At 39.7% G+C, this 16,144-nt stretch overlaps 1 protein-coding gene across 1 annotated transcript in view; it reads left to right on the top strand.

Annotated features, from left to right (window-relative positions):
* Window positions 1–15,456, top strand: part of RNF14 (ring finger protein 14) — a 24,290-nt gene extending 8,834 nt beyond the window's left edge. Inside the window, exons 5-7 of the mRNA XM_006891124.1 lie at window positions 4,448–4,620; window positions 5,761–5,891; window positions 15,152–15,456. Coding sequence (XP_006891186.1) covers window positions 4,448–4,620; window positions 5,761–5,891; window positions 15,152–15,203 — 356 coding nt within the window. The 3' untranslated portion in view covers window positions 15,204–15,456. The remainder of the gene's footprint in view (window positions 1–4,447; window positions 4,621–5,760; window positions 5,892–15,151) is intronic.
* The last annotated feature ends 688 nt before the right edge of the window (window positions 15,457–16,144 follow it).

Here is a 16,144-nt window from a genome sequence, read left to right as displayed (position 1 = left end):
AACAACAACAATTATTTTTAAGTTACTAATTGCTGCCAGTGTGCTCTTCGGAGGCAAGGATGGTGAAATTTCATTTTGCATACTTTAAGAATGTTGTCAGGAAAGAACAGTCTTTGGAGAAGGACATTATGCTTGGCAAAGTGGAGGGTTAGCGCGGGACAGGAAGACTTGTGATGAGATGGACTGACACAGTGTAGCAGTGAGGTCAAGTATGTTGGTGATGGTGAGGTTGGCTCAGGATGTTGTTGTTGTTATGTGCCGTCAAATCACTTGCGACACATAGTGACCCTAAGTTCAGCATCTCTGAACCCTGCTCTATCCTGAACCAACCTCATGGTCTCTGACACACCTACCCCCATCACCCTGGTCACTGAGTTAATCCATCTCATCTAGGGTCTTCCTCTCTTGGACTCCACTTCCACCCTCTCCAAAGACTAGAGCCTCCTTGCAACCTGCCCAAAGTATGCCAGACAGAGCTTTAGAATAGAGAATAGAGTTTCTATGAGTCAGAGATGACTCAATGGTACATAATGTCAAACAACTTTTAGCAGAATGTCATTCTCTCTGAGAAAATATATTACAGACATATTTACTAGGCATTTCTAATTGCCAGAGCAGTCTTATGGGTAAGGGTAGCTGGAATGGAGAACTTAAGTGTAATACAGACCTTTACTTTAAGACTTCAGTAACCTTATCATCAGGAACCTGAAATACATTTCAGGTGCTTTGTAACACTTGAGAATAAAAGATAAATTTAGGGGCTTCAACAAAATTAGGAACACACATATATGTCCTGGCAGACAGACAATGCATATCTCTGGGATATGTAATTTGTTTACTGTAGAGAAGCAAGTGAAGTGGTAGAATACCCAAAACTGTGGATAGTCCTTAGTCATCCTTTGAACGTAGAATAAAGCTCATCCTGTATATACCTCAACTCTCAGCCAAACAGTCAACCAGCCTCCAAGGTGGGCAGCACTGCCAGTGAGGCTCACATTCCTTAAAATAGCCAACTATGTAAGTTCAAAAGAGCAGTAGATGCCCAGAAGTAAAGCTCAGAGGGCAAGAAGGGGTAGGATAGAAGGATTAATGGAAATGAGAATTACAGGGTGGAAATGGGGAAAGTGTGATTACATTGTGGGTATTGAAATTAATGTTATGTTATAGAACAAAATGTGTACGAATGAGTGAGTGAAGTATCAATCTGTTTTGCAAACTTTTACTCAAATCTATTAGCATTAGAGGCATCTAGTTTGTTACATTCCAGGTCACAGGAGCTAGAGTCACAAAGAACAAAACAGCCAATGAGGAAACTAGAACAAGAACAAAAGGCAGATGGATCACACAGTTCATGAGTTCTCCTTCCTTTATCTTAAGAATCTGTTGGTGGGAAAAAAGAAACTGTTGGATTAGTTAGGCAAAATACACCACTTTTCCTTAGTGGAAAACCTTTAAGAATATTGGAATAGAAGAGAAAGTCCTCAGAATGATTCAGGGTATATATGAAAAGACAACAATTAAACTTAATGGATAAAAATTGAGAACTTTCATCTTGAAATTGAGAACAAGACAAAGGTGCTTGCTCTCCCCACTTTTACTCAATATTATTTTAGAAATCTTAGGAAGTAGAAATAGTATGATTACCTGTGAATATTGTAATTAATAATATAAAACAAAATTTGTATGAGTGAGTGAATGGAAACCAATTAGCTTTGTAGGTTTTCATTCAAATCACAATAAATAAATGAGACACTAATAAGCTAAGGTGCACCTAATCCAGGCCATGGTCTTTGCAGTTACTTGCTATGCATCAGCGTGCTGGACAATGACTAAGGAAGACAGAAGAAGAATTGATGTCTTTTGTGGTGCTGGAGAAGAGTTTTGAACATACCATGGACCACCAAGAAAGCAAATTGATCTGTCTTGGAGAGGGTGAAACCAAGTTTCTCCTTGGAGGCTAGGATTTTGAAGCTCTGTCTCACATGCATAACTTGGGAGCATAACCAGGAGGGACCAATCCTTGGAGAAGGCCATCATGCTCAGAAACTGGGGGGACAGCATAGGAGAGGAAGACCCTGGGTGAGATGGATTGCTGTAGTAACTGTAATGGAGGTAGGTGTGTTGGAGTCAGTGAGACTGGCTTAGGATAGGGCAGGCTTCAGAGCTGTTGTACGTACATAGGATCAGTATTAGTCACAGGCAACTCAACAGCACATTACAACAAAAACAATAAACTTATTATTTTGAGAATATTAGAGCAATAACCTTTTGTTATTAACATATCTAGGAATTAAAAAATGCTTTGATAATTCTTTAGATAAAAAGGACAGGATAAAAGGGTCTATGTCTGCACTATCTAGTAGAAGTGATGGAGCTGTGGAAATTAACACAGAGAAAGAATTCTGAGGTGAAGGAAAAGAATGTGGCCAGGATTCTGCTCCAAATCATACATGTCCACTGAGTAAAAAGAAAAGACCCTAAATAACGTGAGAAAAGGAAACTAATGAAATGAAAATAAGTTTGAGAGAAGGTTTTGAAACTAATTAGAAAGAGTGTTGAAAAGGTGCTAGAATTGTGAAAATGTCTAATTTATAAGTAAAGGCTTTGAGAATGGTTGCCTGTTCATTTGAACTAAGTAACTGCACAATAAAAGTCAAGTTGTACAACATCAAGGGGAAATACTGACAAGAGGAACCTCTTTGCAGAGACTGCAAAGCATAGCGCAAAATGAGACTGAGGGTGGTACATTTTATTCATATAAAAAATTGAACTTTTCTCTCTCACCCATCCGTCCAAGATGCTGAAGGGAAAGAAGGCCAAGGGGAAGAAGGTGGCCCTGGTGCCCACCATGGTCAAGAAGCAGGAGGCTAAGAAGGTGGTGAATCCTTTGTTCGAGAAGAGACCCAAAAACTTTGGCATTGGGCAGGACATCCAACCCAGAAGGGACCTTACCTGCTTCATCAAATGGCCCAGCTACATCCAGCTGCAGCGGTAGAGGGCAATCCTCTACAAACAACTCAAGGTGCCACCAGCCATTAACCAGTTAACCTAGGCCTTGGACTGCCAGACGGCTATTCAGCTGCTGAAGCTGGCCCACAAGTACCGACCAGAGACCAAGAAGGAGATGAAGCAGAGGCTGCTGGCCTGGGCTGAGAGGAAGGCTGCTGGCAAAGGAGACACCCCCACCAAGAGACCCCCTGTCCTCGGTGCAGGGGTGAATATGATCACCACCCTGGTAGAGAACAAGAAGGCCCAGCTGGTGGTGATCGCACACTATGTGGGTCCCATATAGCTGGTGGTCTTCCTGCTGGCCTTGTGTTGGAAGATGGGCATTCCCTACTGCATCATCAAGGGCAAGGCCAGGCTGGGCTGCCTTGTCCACCAGAAGATCTGCACCACTGTTGTCTTCACACAGGTGAACCCGGAATATAAAGGCACTCTTGCGAAGCTGGTAGAAGCTATCAGAACCAATTACAATGACAGACATGATGAGATTCGCCGTCACTGGGGAGGCAACGTCCTGGGGCCCAAGTCAGTGGCCCGTACCACCAAGCTGGAGAAGGCCAAAGGCCAAAGAACTCGCCACCAAACAGGGCTGATACACACACTGATTCTTCTGTACATAAGAATAAACTTATTCCACTGTGAAAATAAATGAATGAACTTTTGCCTTAAGCCTCAGACACTTTATATATTGGCCAGGCTTTGCTCATTACCAAATGGTAAATGAAGCTGACCTATTAGAAAATCAGTCATCATATCTATTTCAACATATATCTCTTTTTAGATCAGTCAGTCTTTAACTATATACAATTAATTATGCAGGGAGCTCTGTTGGCCTTGTTGATAAGGAGTTGAGCCAACCCAAAAGTAGGCAATTTGAATCTCCCAGCTGCTCCAAGAGAGAAAGGGGAATATTCTCCCATGTGAAAATTAGCCAGAAGGTCAGCTATGGGTCAGTTTCTGATAATGAAAAAGTGAAAAATTAATTGTGCAAGTAATAACATTATTAAATCAGAATCAAAAGGAGAAATCTAAAATTCTACTAACTTTAGCAAATCCATCTTTTTTTGGTTGGAACACTCCCATTCTTTGTCATTTGTGCATGTATAATTTTTACGTTTAGTTGTAACAAAAGTGTAAGTTTTTTCTAGATCCACAATGAGCAGTTTAATTGTGTTGTAGCCATCCTAATTGTAAGTTTCTAATAGTTTCTAATAGCTGAATATTATGTCATTAGTAGCTCTTCCACACATAATTATTCCTTGGGACATTCAATTTGTTTGCCATTGTTACATATGTCTCGTGCCTTTACTTGGGATTATTTTTTTCTGATAAGTCTCAGGAATTGCTGTTATTGCATAGTCAAAGGTTATGGCTATTTTTAATGGTTTTTATTCATCCTTAAAAAATTTTATAAAAGTTAATTTTCCATTTTGCTTTCTAGAGAAGTTTATAGCCTTACGAAATGAGTACCTGCAAGCAGATGAGGCCAATAAAAGACTTCTGGAACAAAGGTTTGGTAAGAGGGTGATTCAGAAGATGCTGGAGGAGATGGAAAGTAAGGATTGGCTAGAAAAGAACTCCAAGAGCTGTCCGTGTTGTGGGACTCCCATAGAGGCAAGTATTTCAGCGTACACCAGAGAACACACACCAGCAGGCTTGTTAGGATTGCCTCAAGAAGTCAGTTACTCAGTTTTATTATTTAGGAAGAATAAGACACCCTTTGGTATCTATTAGCCCTTCTTACTTAAAAAATGCAGATCTCTTACTCTATATGATTATTGATCGTAAATATCTCTAAACTTCCTTTTCAAAATGCTTTTAAATGGAGGGTAGTTCTCACATCATTAAAAGATAAGTAAATGAAAAACAGCCAAAGTCACTGCTGTGAGGCCAGTTCTGACTTGTGGTGATGCTGAGCCTGGAATAGAACTGCTCATTGAGTTTTCAGTGTCTGGGTTGCAGACAGGCCTTCTGAGGTGCCCTGATGGATGCAAACCGCCTCCCTTCCATTTAGCGGCTAAATGCATCACTATCTGCCCTACTCGCGCAATTCTTCTTCCTTGTTATCTTCACATGAAAATAGAATGAGTTTTTTAGGAGGTCATAACAGAGCTACAGTCAGTTTTTAAGTTTTTTTTTGGGGGGGGAAAGGACCTATCCTGAATTTTCCTTTTCTTAGAACTATTTATAGTGAGATGTAGGACAGCGTTTAGCAATTACTTGCTCAGGAAATGAAGACATTTTCCCCATTAATCTGAGCCAAAATGATTAAGTAAATCTTAATATATTTTAAAATTAAATGTATTTTGCCTTTGACTCTACTTTTCTTTCTTTTTTTTTATTTTATTTTACTTTTCTAATCAACTATGCCTGAACTGAACCTAATGGTGATTCCCCACTCAGTTTATGGAGGAAATTGGCATTATGCTGTACTGCTTCTGGCAAAAAAAAAAAAAAAATTACACATTTAAAATCCAAGCATTTCAATATTAGTTACTACATATTCCACATATAATATACACATAGACACATGGCTTGTATCTACTGTTTATCAGGACATTTTGCTAAATGTCTAGTTGTAGGAACACCTGCTAAATATTTTCCTTGTTTTTTCCATGACAGTACAACTAGTTTGAAGAGTTAACCGGTATATCTCAAAACTGCAAGGAGACTTAAAATGTACTGAATCTTACTGGCAGTTGTGTTTCCTTATTTTTACAATCTTGACATTTCTTTTTCTATCCTTTTCACCAGAAATTAGATGGGTGTAACAAGATGACTTGTACTGGCTGTATGCAGTATTTCTGCTGGATTTGCATGGGTTCCCTTTCTAGAGCAAACCCTTACAAGCATTTCACCGATCCTGCTTCTCCCTGTTTTAATCGGTATGTATACACAGAATTCACCAGATATGACAGCAGTTTTGCAAATCCAGTGTTTTACTTATGTATTTGAATTTTCTGGTATGGCTTCTCATATATATGAATCTCTTTTATTTTCTCAAAAATGAGTTTTGTAAAGGGAATATATACTGTTTGGAGAGGTTGAAAGGATAGTGTTGTGAATAGGAAGGAGGACCTCTTCTACCTGAATTACCGATGACAGCTTGCTGTATTTGTTTGTGTTTAACTTTTATGTCAGACTGTTCAAAGCGAAGTTGGAGATGTGCTGACATTTTAAATACTTCTTAAATACTTCTAACATGTATGTCCTAAGATAAGAAGATTGAGACTGGAGGACACTGTGGGAAACTGGGCTGGGAGGATGACTTCTGTCTAAAGTGTAGAGCTTGAGACCTTTCACCGAAAATCTTCAGGACAAGATTTTGTAATTTGCTTTTCTTCTCTGTAAAATGGAGCTGATCATCTTGTAACACAGTATATAACCATGTTGAAATTTTTGGCCTGGGCTGCCCTCCACTTTGGAGTCAGCCCAGCCGACCCTCGTCAGTTAACTTTCTTAGCCTGAAAAAGAAAAAAGAAAAAAAAGAAAATTTTTACATAGCATAATACTTGGGAAAAATGGAATAATAATGTCATATTATCATCTAATAAACAGTAGCTGTGTAAAACATCTCACTTATTCAAAAAATGTCTTTTTAGTGAACTAGGATTTTTGTTTGTGTGTTCCTCTTTTTATAATGGATTTCTTTTTAGGCATGTTGTTGTTATGTGCCGTCGAGTCGCCTGCGACTCATAGCGACCCTATGTACAACAGCCCTAAACTCCGCTCTGTCCTGTGCCAATCGCACTGTCTCTGACACTCCCATCCCAATTATCCCAGTCACTGAATCAATCCACCTCATAGAGGGCCTTCCTCTCCTGCGCCGTCCCTCCACCCTCCCAAGCATGATGTCCCTCTCCAAGGACCGGTCTCTTCTCACTACATGTCCGAAGTAAGTTAGACGGAGCCTCAGAATCCTTGCCTCCAAGGAGCCACCCGGTTTAACCCTCTCTAGGACAAATCTATTTGTTTTCCTAGCAGTCCATGGTATTCTCAGTACTCTTCTCCAGCACCACAGCTCAAAGGCATCAGTTCTCCTTCTATCCTCCTTGGTCATTGTCCAACTCTCTGATGCATAACAGGTGATTGCGAAGACCATGGCCTGTATCAGATGCACCTTAGTCTCCAGAGAGACACCACTGCTCTTCAGCACTTTGGAGAGGTCCCTAACAGCAGACTTTCCCATGGCAATGCGCCTTTTAATTTCCTGGCTGCTGGTGCCAGGACTGTTGACTATGGAGCCAAGCAAACTAAAGCTGTGTACAATCTCAATCTCTTCACCATCCATCCTGGTGCTGCCAATTGGTCCAGTGGTGAGAATCTTTGTCTTCTTGACATTGAGCCTCAATCCATATTGCAGGCTGCAGTCCTTGACACTCTGCAGCAGGTGCTTCAGGTCCTCCTCAGTTTCAGCAAGCAGGGTTGTGTCATCCGCATAACGCAGATTGTTGATAAATCGTCCACCAATCCTGACCCCACATTTCTCCTCATAGAGCCCAGCCTCCCAGATAATCTGTTCTGCATATAGGTTGAAGAGGTATGGAGATAGGATGCATCCCTGGCGTACGCCCTTCCCAATTTTGAACCATGCAGTGTTCCCTTGCTCTGTTCTGACGACTGCCTCCTGGTCCAAGTATAAGTTTCGCATTAGAACGATCAAGTGTTCAGGGATTCCCATTCTTCTCAGAGTCAGCCATAGCTAACTTAAATATTAAACTTGAACATACTATGCAATTCCTTAACTTCCTTGGGAAATGTATTTTAAGAATGTATGACATGACACCAATCAAGTGTCTGGGATTCCCATTCTTCTCAGAGTCAGCCACAGTTTGTTGTCATCCACACAGTTAAATGCCTTTGTATAGTCAATAAAACACATAGACATTCCTCTGGTACTCTCTGCTTTCAGCCAAGATCCATCTGACATTAGCTATAATATCTCTAGTGCTACGGCCTCTTCTAAACCCAGCCTGGACTTCAGGCAGTTCTCTTTTGATGTGCTGTTCCAGTCATTTTTGGATAATCTTCAGCAGAATCTGGTTTGCATGTGAGATCAATGATACTGTTGGATTATTTCCACATTCTGTCAGATCACCTTTCTTTGGAATGGGAACAAATACAGATCTCTTCCAGTCAGTCCTCCAGATTTCTTGGCACAACTTGGTGAGCACATCCAGAGCAGTGTCTGTTGAAATATGTCAATCAGTATGCCATCAACTCCCGAGGCCTTGTTTTTTGCCAATTCTTTCAGAGCAGCTTGAACTTCTTCCTTCATCATCACAGGCTCTTGTTCAGACGTTGTTTCATGAAATTCTGTGTCCACCAATTCCTTTTGGTACAGTGACTCTGTATACTCTTCCCATCTTCTTTTAATGCTTCCTGGATCATTTAATACTCTGCCCAACGCATCTTTAAGTATAGCAACTCGAGGTTTGAATTTGTTCTTCAGTTCTTTCAGCTTAAGGAATGCTAAGCGAGTTCAGCCCTTTTCATTTTCTGACTCCAGCTCCTTGCACATTTCATTGTAATATTTTACTTGCATAGTAAAAATTTTATTTTATATTGGTTTGCTTACAAAGTTCATATACATGTGTTTCACACTTTCATTCCCATTCATTATGTTTTATAAAATTAGTCACCATTGAACTATGCGCCCATTACCCTGCACCCGCCAGATCTTTCCCATTTCCTTTACCCACCCCTCCTTCTGTCTGTCAAATTGAGCAACCTAATGATTCCCCCCTGCCCATCCTCCCCGTTCTGCTCCCACCTTGGATCCTCATACACATTTTACTAGTGATCATTCTATTTCTACAATAATGATATTATGCAATTAATGTCCTTAGAAGACTGAGTTCATTCATTCAGTATCATGCTTTCCAGTCTCTCTCAAGTTATGTAGTATGTTTAGAAATTATTGCTCCTGAGTGCTGTGTGGTATTCCATCATGTGAATGTACTACAGTCTCTCAATCCATTCGGTTGTGATTGGACATTTGGGCTGTTTCCATGTTCTTGTGATGGTGAATAATGCTGCTATGAACATTGGTGTACAAGGATCCATTTGTGCCTCAGTTCTCATTTTCTCAGAGTATATTCCAAGCAGTGGAATAGCTGGGTCATATGGAATTTCTGTGTTCAGCTTTTTGAAGAAATGTCAAACTGCCTTCCAGAGTGGTTGTACCGTTTTACAGTCCCACCAACAATGTGTAAGAATTCCAATCTCTCCATAGCCTCTCTAGCATTTATTTTGACTCACAAAGTTTTAAGACCTAGGTTGCTACTTACCAAAGTAGGATGTAAAACATTGTGGTGAACCAGGATCTAATCAAGGTTCAATCACTATATTTTGTTATATATTATTAGTTGTTTTACACATAGAACAGATTTATTATCCTGTGACTGAATTATGCCTGGTTCAGACTGTGGTCTTTCAATCACTGCTATGCTGTAGAGAGGTGGACAGTGAATAAGTATGACAGAAGAAGAACTGATGCTTTTGTACTGTGGTGTTGGAGAAGAGTGCAGAATATCCCAGGAACTGCCAAAAGAACAAACAAATATGTCATGGAGAAGGTGCAACCAGAGTACTCCTTGGAGGCAAGAATGATGAGGCTTCACCTCACATACTTTGGGCATGTTGCTAGGAGGGGCCATTCTTTGGAGAGGGACATGATGCTTGGAAAGGTGGAGGGTTGGCGAAGGAGAGGAAGACTCTCAACCAGGTGGATTGACATGGTGACTGCTACAGTGGGCTCTTGTGTGTGAGGAACTCGGAGGATGGCACAGGTTAGTACAAGGTTCAGATATTTTTTTCGTAGGGTCATTATGAGTTGTACTCATCTCAATGGCACCTAACAATAACAACAACAGTAGTATGCATCTGATATTTGGACAGTGAATAAAGATGGCAGAGGTATTGATGCCTTTGAGTTGTGGTGTTGGAGAAGAGTACTGAATATCCCATGGACAAAAGAACAAACAAATATGTCTTAAAGAAAGTGCAGTCATAGTGCTCCTTGGAGACAAAGATGATAAAGCTTCGCCTCATATTCTTTGGGCATGTTGCTAGGAGAGGCTGTTCATGGAGAAGGACATTATACTTGGAAAGGTGGAGAGGCAGTGACAGAGAGGAAGACCCTCAACCAGGTGTATTGACACAGAGACTGCTGAAATGGGCTCAAGTATGTCAGGAATGTTGAAGGTGGTACAGGATAGGACAGGGTTCAGATCTGTTGTTTTTAGGGTTACTATAAATTGTACTTAATCTACTTGATGACACCTAAAACCAGCATGACTTAGTTCAAGCATCCTTGCTCTTTATCACTTTAAGGAAATCTTACACAATGAAAAAGAAAGAAAAAATAAAAAATCTTGCACAGCAGATTTGCCCAATGAAATAAGCCATCCATGAGTGTTGATTGTGGAACCATGTAAAACTTCAATCTTTTCTCCATTTAGGATGCTGCCTATTAGTACAGTTGTGAGGATTTTTAAGGTATAATCTATACTGAAAGATAGTCTTTCCTCTTCTGTAGGAAGTGCTCCAAACCCTCTTCACTTTCAGCAAGGAACATTGTATAAAGCAGGCTATTGATCAGTCTTCCTCCAGTCTTGATACCACATTCATCCTAAGACCCTTCCCTTTTCCTTCACTCTCCCCCCATTCTTCTTCATGTAGTCTGAGTTCTCAGATTGATTTGCTCAGTATACCCATTGAACACATGTTGAAAGGATAAAGCCTTAAGACACACTTATTGTTTATTTAAACTATACAATATCCCCTTGTCTATCTAAATGATTACTTCTTGGTTCATGTACAGGTTTCTTCTGAGCACAATTAAGTATACTGGAATTCTCATTCAAGTGGTTTTTTGGTTTTTTTTTTGTTTTTTTTTTTTAATGATTCTCACAGTCTAAACCCTTTACATAGTCAGTAACTCATAAGTAACATCTTTCTGGTATTTTCTAACCCAAGATTCATCTGATGTCAACAGTAATATCCCTACTTCCATAATCTCTTCTGAATCCAGCTTGAGCTTCTGGCTGCTGCCTAACTATGTATTGTTCCTGGTGGTTTTGAATAATATTTAGAAGAATTTTATTTTCAGGTGATCTATTATTGATATTGTTTGATATAGCACATTCTGTTGAATTACTCTCTTAAATTAGGAACAAAATAGAACTCTTCTGGGCATTTTCCCAAGTCTTCCAAATTTTTTGGCTTAGATAAGTGAAACATATACAGGGCTGCATCTGTTGGCTGAAACATCTCAGTTGGTTTTCTGTCAATTCCTGGGGCCTGTCTTTTTGTCAGTGAGTTCAGTGCAGCTTAGACTACTTCATTACCATTGACTCTTGGATATATGGTACTTCTTAAAATGGCATGGTGTCAAACAACTCTTTTTGGTACAGTAATTCTGTGTATTCCTTCCATCTTTTGATATTTTCGTGTCATTCTAGATTTAACATGGAATTCTTTACTGTTGCAACTTGAGACTGAATTTGTTCATCAGATCTTTCAGCTTACAAAATGCTGAGTTTATTCTTCTCTTTTGCTTTTTTAACTCGAGATTTTGCACATTTCCTTGTAATATTTTGCTTTGTCTTCTTGAGCTGCCTTTTGAAATTTTCTGTTCAGTTCTCGTCGTCATCATTGTCCAACTTTCAAATGCATAGGATGTGATGTAAAAGAGTATGGCTCGAATCAGGTGCACCTTAGTTTTTAAATTGACATAATTGCTCTTTAACACTTTAGAGAAATCCTTTACAGCAGATTTTCCCAATGTAACATGTCTTTTGGCTTTCTTGACTGCCATTACTATGGCTCTTAATTGCCATTAGGGCACACTATATGCCATTAGCAAAGCTAGTTGTTGTGGTGGTTAGAGGCCTTAGAGTTAAGTATGATTTCACAGCAACCCTGTGAACAATAGATGTGAACCCAGCCCTATTCTGTGTCGTCCTCATTGTCTCTGATCCACTTTAACCCATTGCCACAGACACTGTGATAGTCCATCTTGATATCAGTGTGCCTCTCTTTTACTGATCCTCCACCTTTCCAGAAAATATTAAAAGACAAATTGCATTGGGGAAGTCTGCTGTCAGCGACCTCTCCAAAGTACTGAAGAGTAATGATGGCAGTCTGGAGATTCAGGTGCGCCTGATACATTTCATGATCTTTGCAATCGCTTGCTATGCATCAGAGAGCTAGACAATGACTAAGGGTGATAGAAGGAGAATTGATGCCTTTGAGCTGTGGTGCTGGAGAAGAGTATTGAATATACCATGGACTGCTAAGGGAATAAACAGGTTTGACTTGGAGAGGGTTAAACCAGGCTGCTCCTTTGGAGGCAAGGATTCTGAAGCTTCGTCTGGCATACTTTGGTCATGTTGCAAGGAGGGACCAATCCTTGGAGAGGGACGTCATGATTGGGAGGGTGGAGGGATGGCACAGGAGAGGAAGATGCTTGATGAGATGGATTGATTCAGTGACTGGGTTAATAGGGGTAGGTGTATCAGAGACAAAAGAGTGGCACAGGATAGAGCAGGGTTTAAGGGCTGTTGTACATAGGGTTGCTATGAGTCACAGGCTACTCAACAGCACTTAACAACAACCATCTTTTCAAGCATGATGTCTGTCTTTTAGCAACATGCCCAAAATATGTGAAATGAAGTTTCATAATCTCTTCCTCTAAGGAGCATTCTGTTTTCACTTTATCCAGGACATGTCTGTTTGTTCTTTTGGCAGTCCATGATCTCCAGACTGCCCATACCAAAGATGTGGATTTTGAATCCAAGTAAGATGATATCCCTGACATTTCAATATTTTCTCCATCTGTCATGATGTTGCCTGTGCCCTGTGGTGACTATTTTTTTTTTTCTCGATGTTAAGGTGTAATCCATACTGAAGGTTGCAGTCCTTGATCTACTTCAGCAGGTACCTCTCAAGTCCTCCTTGCTTTTATCAAGCAGTTTTAACATCAGTATAATTCAGATTGTTAATGAATCTTCGGCCAATCCTCATGCCACATTCTTCTTCATAAAATCTAGCTTCTCTAATTGTTTGCCTAGCATACAGGATGAATAGATAAGGAAAAAGGATACAACTCAGACATATACCTTTCTTAAATTTAAACCATGCTGTGTTCCCTTGCCCTGTTTGGACAGTAGCGTCTTGGTCTAGCTACAGATTTCGTATAAGCAAAATTAAGTGCTCCGAAATTCCTATTCTCAATATTAGCTGTACTTTGTTATGATCCACATAGTCAAATGTCTTACATAGTCAGTAAAACACAGACATTCTGGTATTCTCTGCTTTGAGCCAGGATCAGTCCGACATTAGCAGAGAGAGCCATGGTGCCATGATCTTTTCTGAACCCACTTGAACTTCCGACAATTCTCTGTCAATACAGTGTTCTAACCATTTTTGGATCATTTTCACCAATATTTTGTTTGCATGTGATATTAATGATATTGTTTGATAATTTCTACATTATGTTGAATCACCTTTCTTGGGAATGGGAACAAATATGGATCTCTTCCAGTCAGTTGGCCAGCTAGCTGTTTTCCAAATCGTAGCACAGCTTGGTGAACACATCTAGAGCTGCATATGTTAGTTGAAACATGTCAGGTGGTATCCCACCAATTCCTGTAGCCTTCCTCCCCCCACCCCCAATGCTTTTAGTGCAGCTTATACTTCTTCCCTCATCACTAGTGGCTCTTTATCATATACTACTTACTGAAATATTTCTTTGTCAACCAATTCTTTGGTACAGTGACTCTTTGTATTCCCTTCATCATCTTTTGGTGCTTCCCAGATCATTCAAGATTTTTCCCATAGCATTTCTCAGTATTATAATTTCACACTTGAATTTATTTTCCAGTTCCTTCAAATTGAGAGATTACAAGCTGAGAAATTCAGTTCTTTCAACTTGAGAAATTTAAAAAGTTCTTTCCTTTTTGTTTTCCAACTCTAGCATTTTTGCATATTACTTTATAATACTTTGCTGTCCTTGAGAGAGTGAAACTAGGCTGCCTTTTGGAGGCAAGGATTTTGAAACTTTGTCTGACGTACTTTGGACATGTTGCAAGGAGGGACCAGTCCTTGGAGAAGGAAGTCATGCTTAGGAGGATTGAGGGACAGTGCAGGAGAGGAAGACTCAGTGATATGAGGTAATGGGGGTAGGTGTGTCAGAGACAATAAGATTGGCACAGGCTAGAACAGGGTTTAGAGCTATTATACACAGGCTCACTATGAGTCACAGGTGACTGAATGGCACATAACAACAACAGCATGTCTTCTTAGGGAGAGGCAAATCAAAACCAAAATAAGATAACATCTCACCCCTGTAGTGGCAGCTCATTAGGTTCAACAAGTCAGCAAATAAAAAATGCTCTTGAGAGAGTGGGGAGTTTAAAATTCTCATACACTCTTGGAATGGAGTGTAAAATCAGTATGGAAATCAGTTTGTTGCTTCCTTAGAAAGTGGCAAATACATCCAGTAATCTCACTAGTAGGTATATATCCACAAACAGTAAGAGCTACCACACAGACAGATATTTGCATGTCCATATTCAATACATTAGGTACACAGTTGGAATCTACCAGCTGCTCTGTGGGAGAAAGGTGGGCAATCTCCTCCCATGCACCTTACTGCCTCTGAAAACCCACTGGAGGATCAGCTTTGTGTCAGTTCCAACTCTACAGTACACAACAACAAATGCCAATATTCATTACAGCATAATTTATAATAGCAAAGAGATGGAAATAATCTGAGTATCCTTCATTGGCTAAAGAAACTAATATATTCATACAGTAGAGCACTATGCAACACTCAGAAATAATATAGAATTACAGAAACACTGTACAATATGGGTGAATCGGGAGGAAAATACCAGTCAGTCACAAAAGGACAATTGTAGTATATTACCAGAGGGAGAGAGTACAAATTCATTGTTGCATTAAGGGAATGGCAATATACAATAACAGGTTAATAATCATTGTCATTAATTTATTACATTAATCAATTGTAATGTTGAAATATGAATGGATAATTGAATGAAAAACCAAATGATTTGTGAACTTTCAACCATATAAAAGATTTATTTTAAAAATACACCCTTTTTTTCCCTGCTTCCAGATTGTTCTATGCTATGGAGGTTGATGGAGACATGTGGGAAGATGAAGACTAGTTAACTCCTCCTGCACAAGATACGGAAATAGAGTGGTTTCCCTAATCTTTTTGACTTCACAAAGTTACTTTGCAGGACACTTAGGATACTATTCATTTACTCTGTGTAGCATACATGGAAGAACCAGGTTTATATTTTCATTTGACACTACTGATTAAGGCACATCCATGTATTTCTCAGTGTAACATAAATGGAGAAAAGTATAAGCCAAAGGTTTAGAAAATGAAAACTAGAGAATATTAAGTATTATAATATATCCCAAGACTGCAGAGTTAAAAATTAAATATTTATTTTCCTCTCCCAGCTTTAGGTAAGGAGAGGGGCCACGAGTATACCCTACATACCCTTTTATTGCTGAAGGATCCGTCTCAGGCACTCCTGTTGGAGCCCCCTCTTCACTATTTCTTACATCTAGGATAGGGAGGAGCCTTATTAAAATGATGCTGAAAGTTGTTGTAACCTCTTACAGGCCTACCTTGTTTCCTCCATATTACTCATCTCACATTCCTTCCAACCTAAATTGCTCTGATTGTGTTCTCCTTGGAGGGTTATAGCTGATTGGCTGACCCAGTGTCATTTTGATCTGCTTTACAGGATAGAAAAGTATGTAGATAGGTTAAAAAAATATGTTTTAAAAACACAACAATGTGAGTCACCTAATATTAATCAGTGCTGGATAGTCCACTGGTTTTGAGGCAAATCTTTTCAACTTTCCTGCACAACCGGGCCTGGATTCAGAACGACTTGTCTTTGTTTACATTCTGTCTTTTCCCTCCACCCACCATCAGTTGGTAAGGCCAATTTTAATATTATCCTCAACATCTCGTGTTTTTGTTTTCCTCTGCTGGAATAGAGGACAGTCTACTATAGTCCCAGGTGAAGGAGCTCAAGTTCCCTGTCCACACCACTGGAGTCCAGGATTCTCTTTTTAAAGGTGTTCT

Source organism: Elephantulus edwardii, unplaced genomic scaffold, assembly GCF_000299155.1.
Source record: "Elephantulus edwardii isolate Elephantulus edwardi_28Jun2011 unplaced genomic scaffold, EleEdw1.0 scaffold00095, whole genome shotgun sequence".
Taxonomy (NCBI): Eukaryota; Metazoa; Chordata; class Mammalia; order Macroscelidea; family Macroscelididae; genus Elephantulus; species Elephantulus edwardii.
Note: the sequence above shows the minus strand (reverse complement) of the source record. Positions and strands in the feature narration are given on the sequence as shown.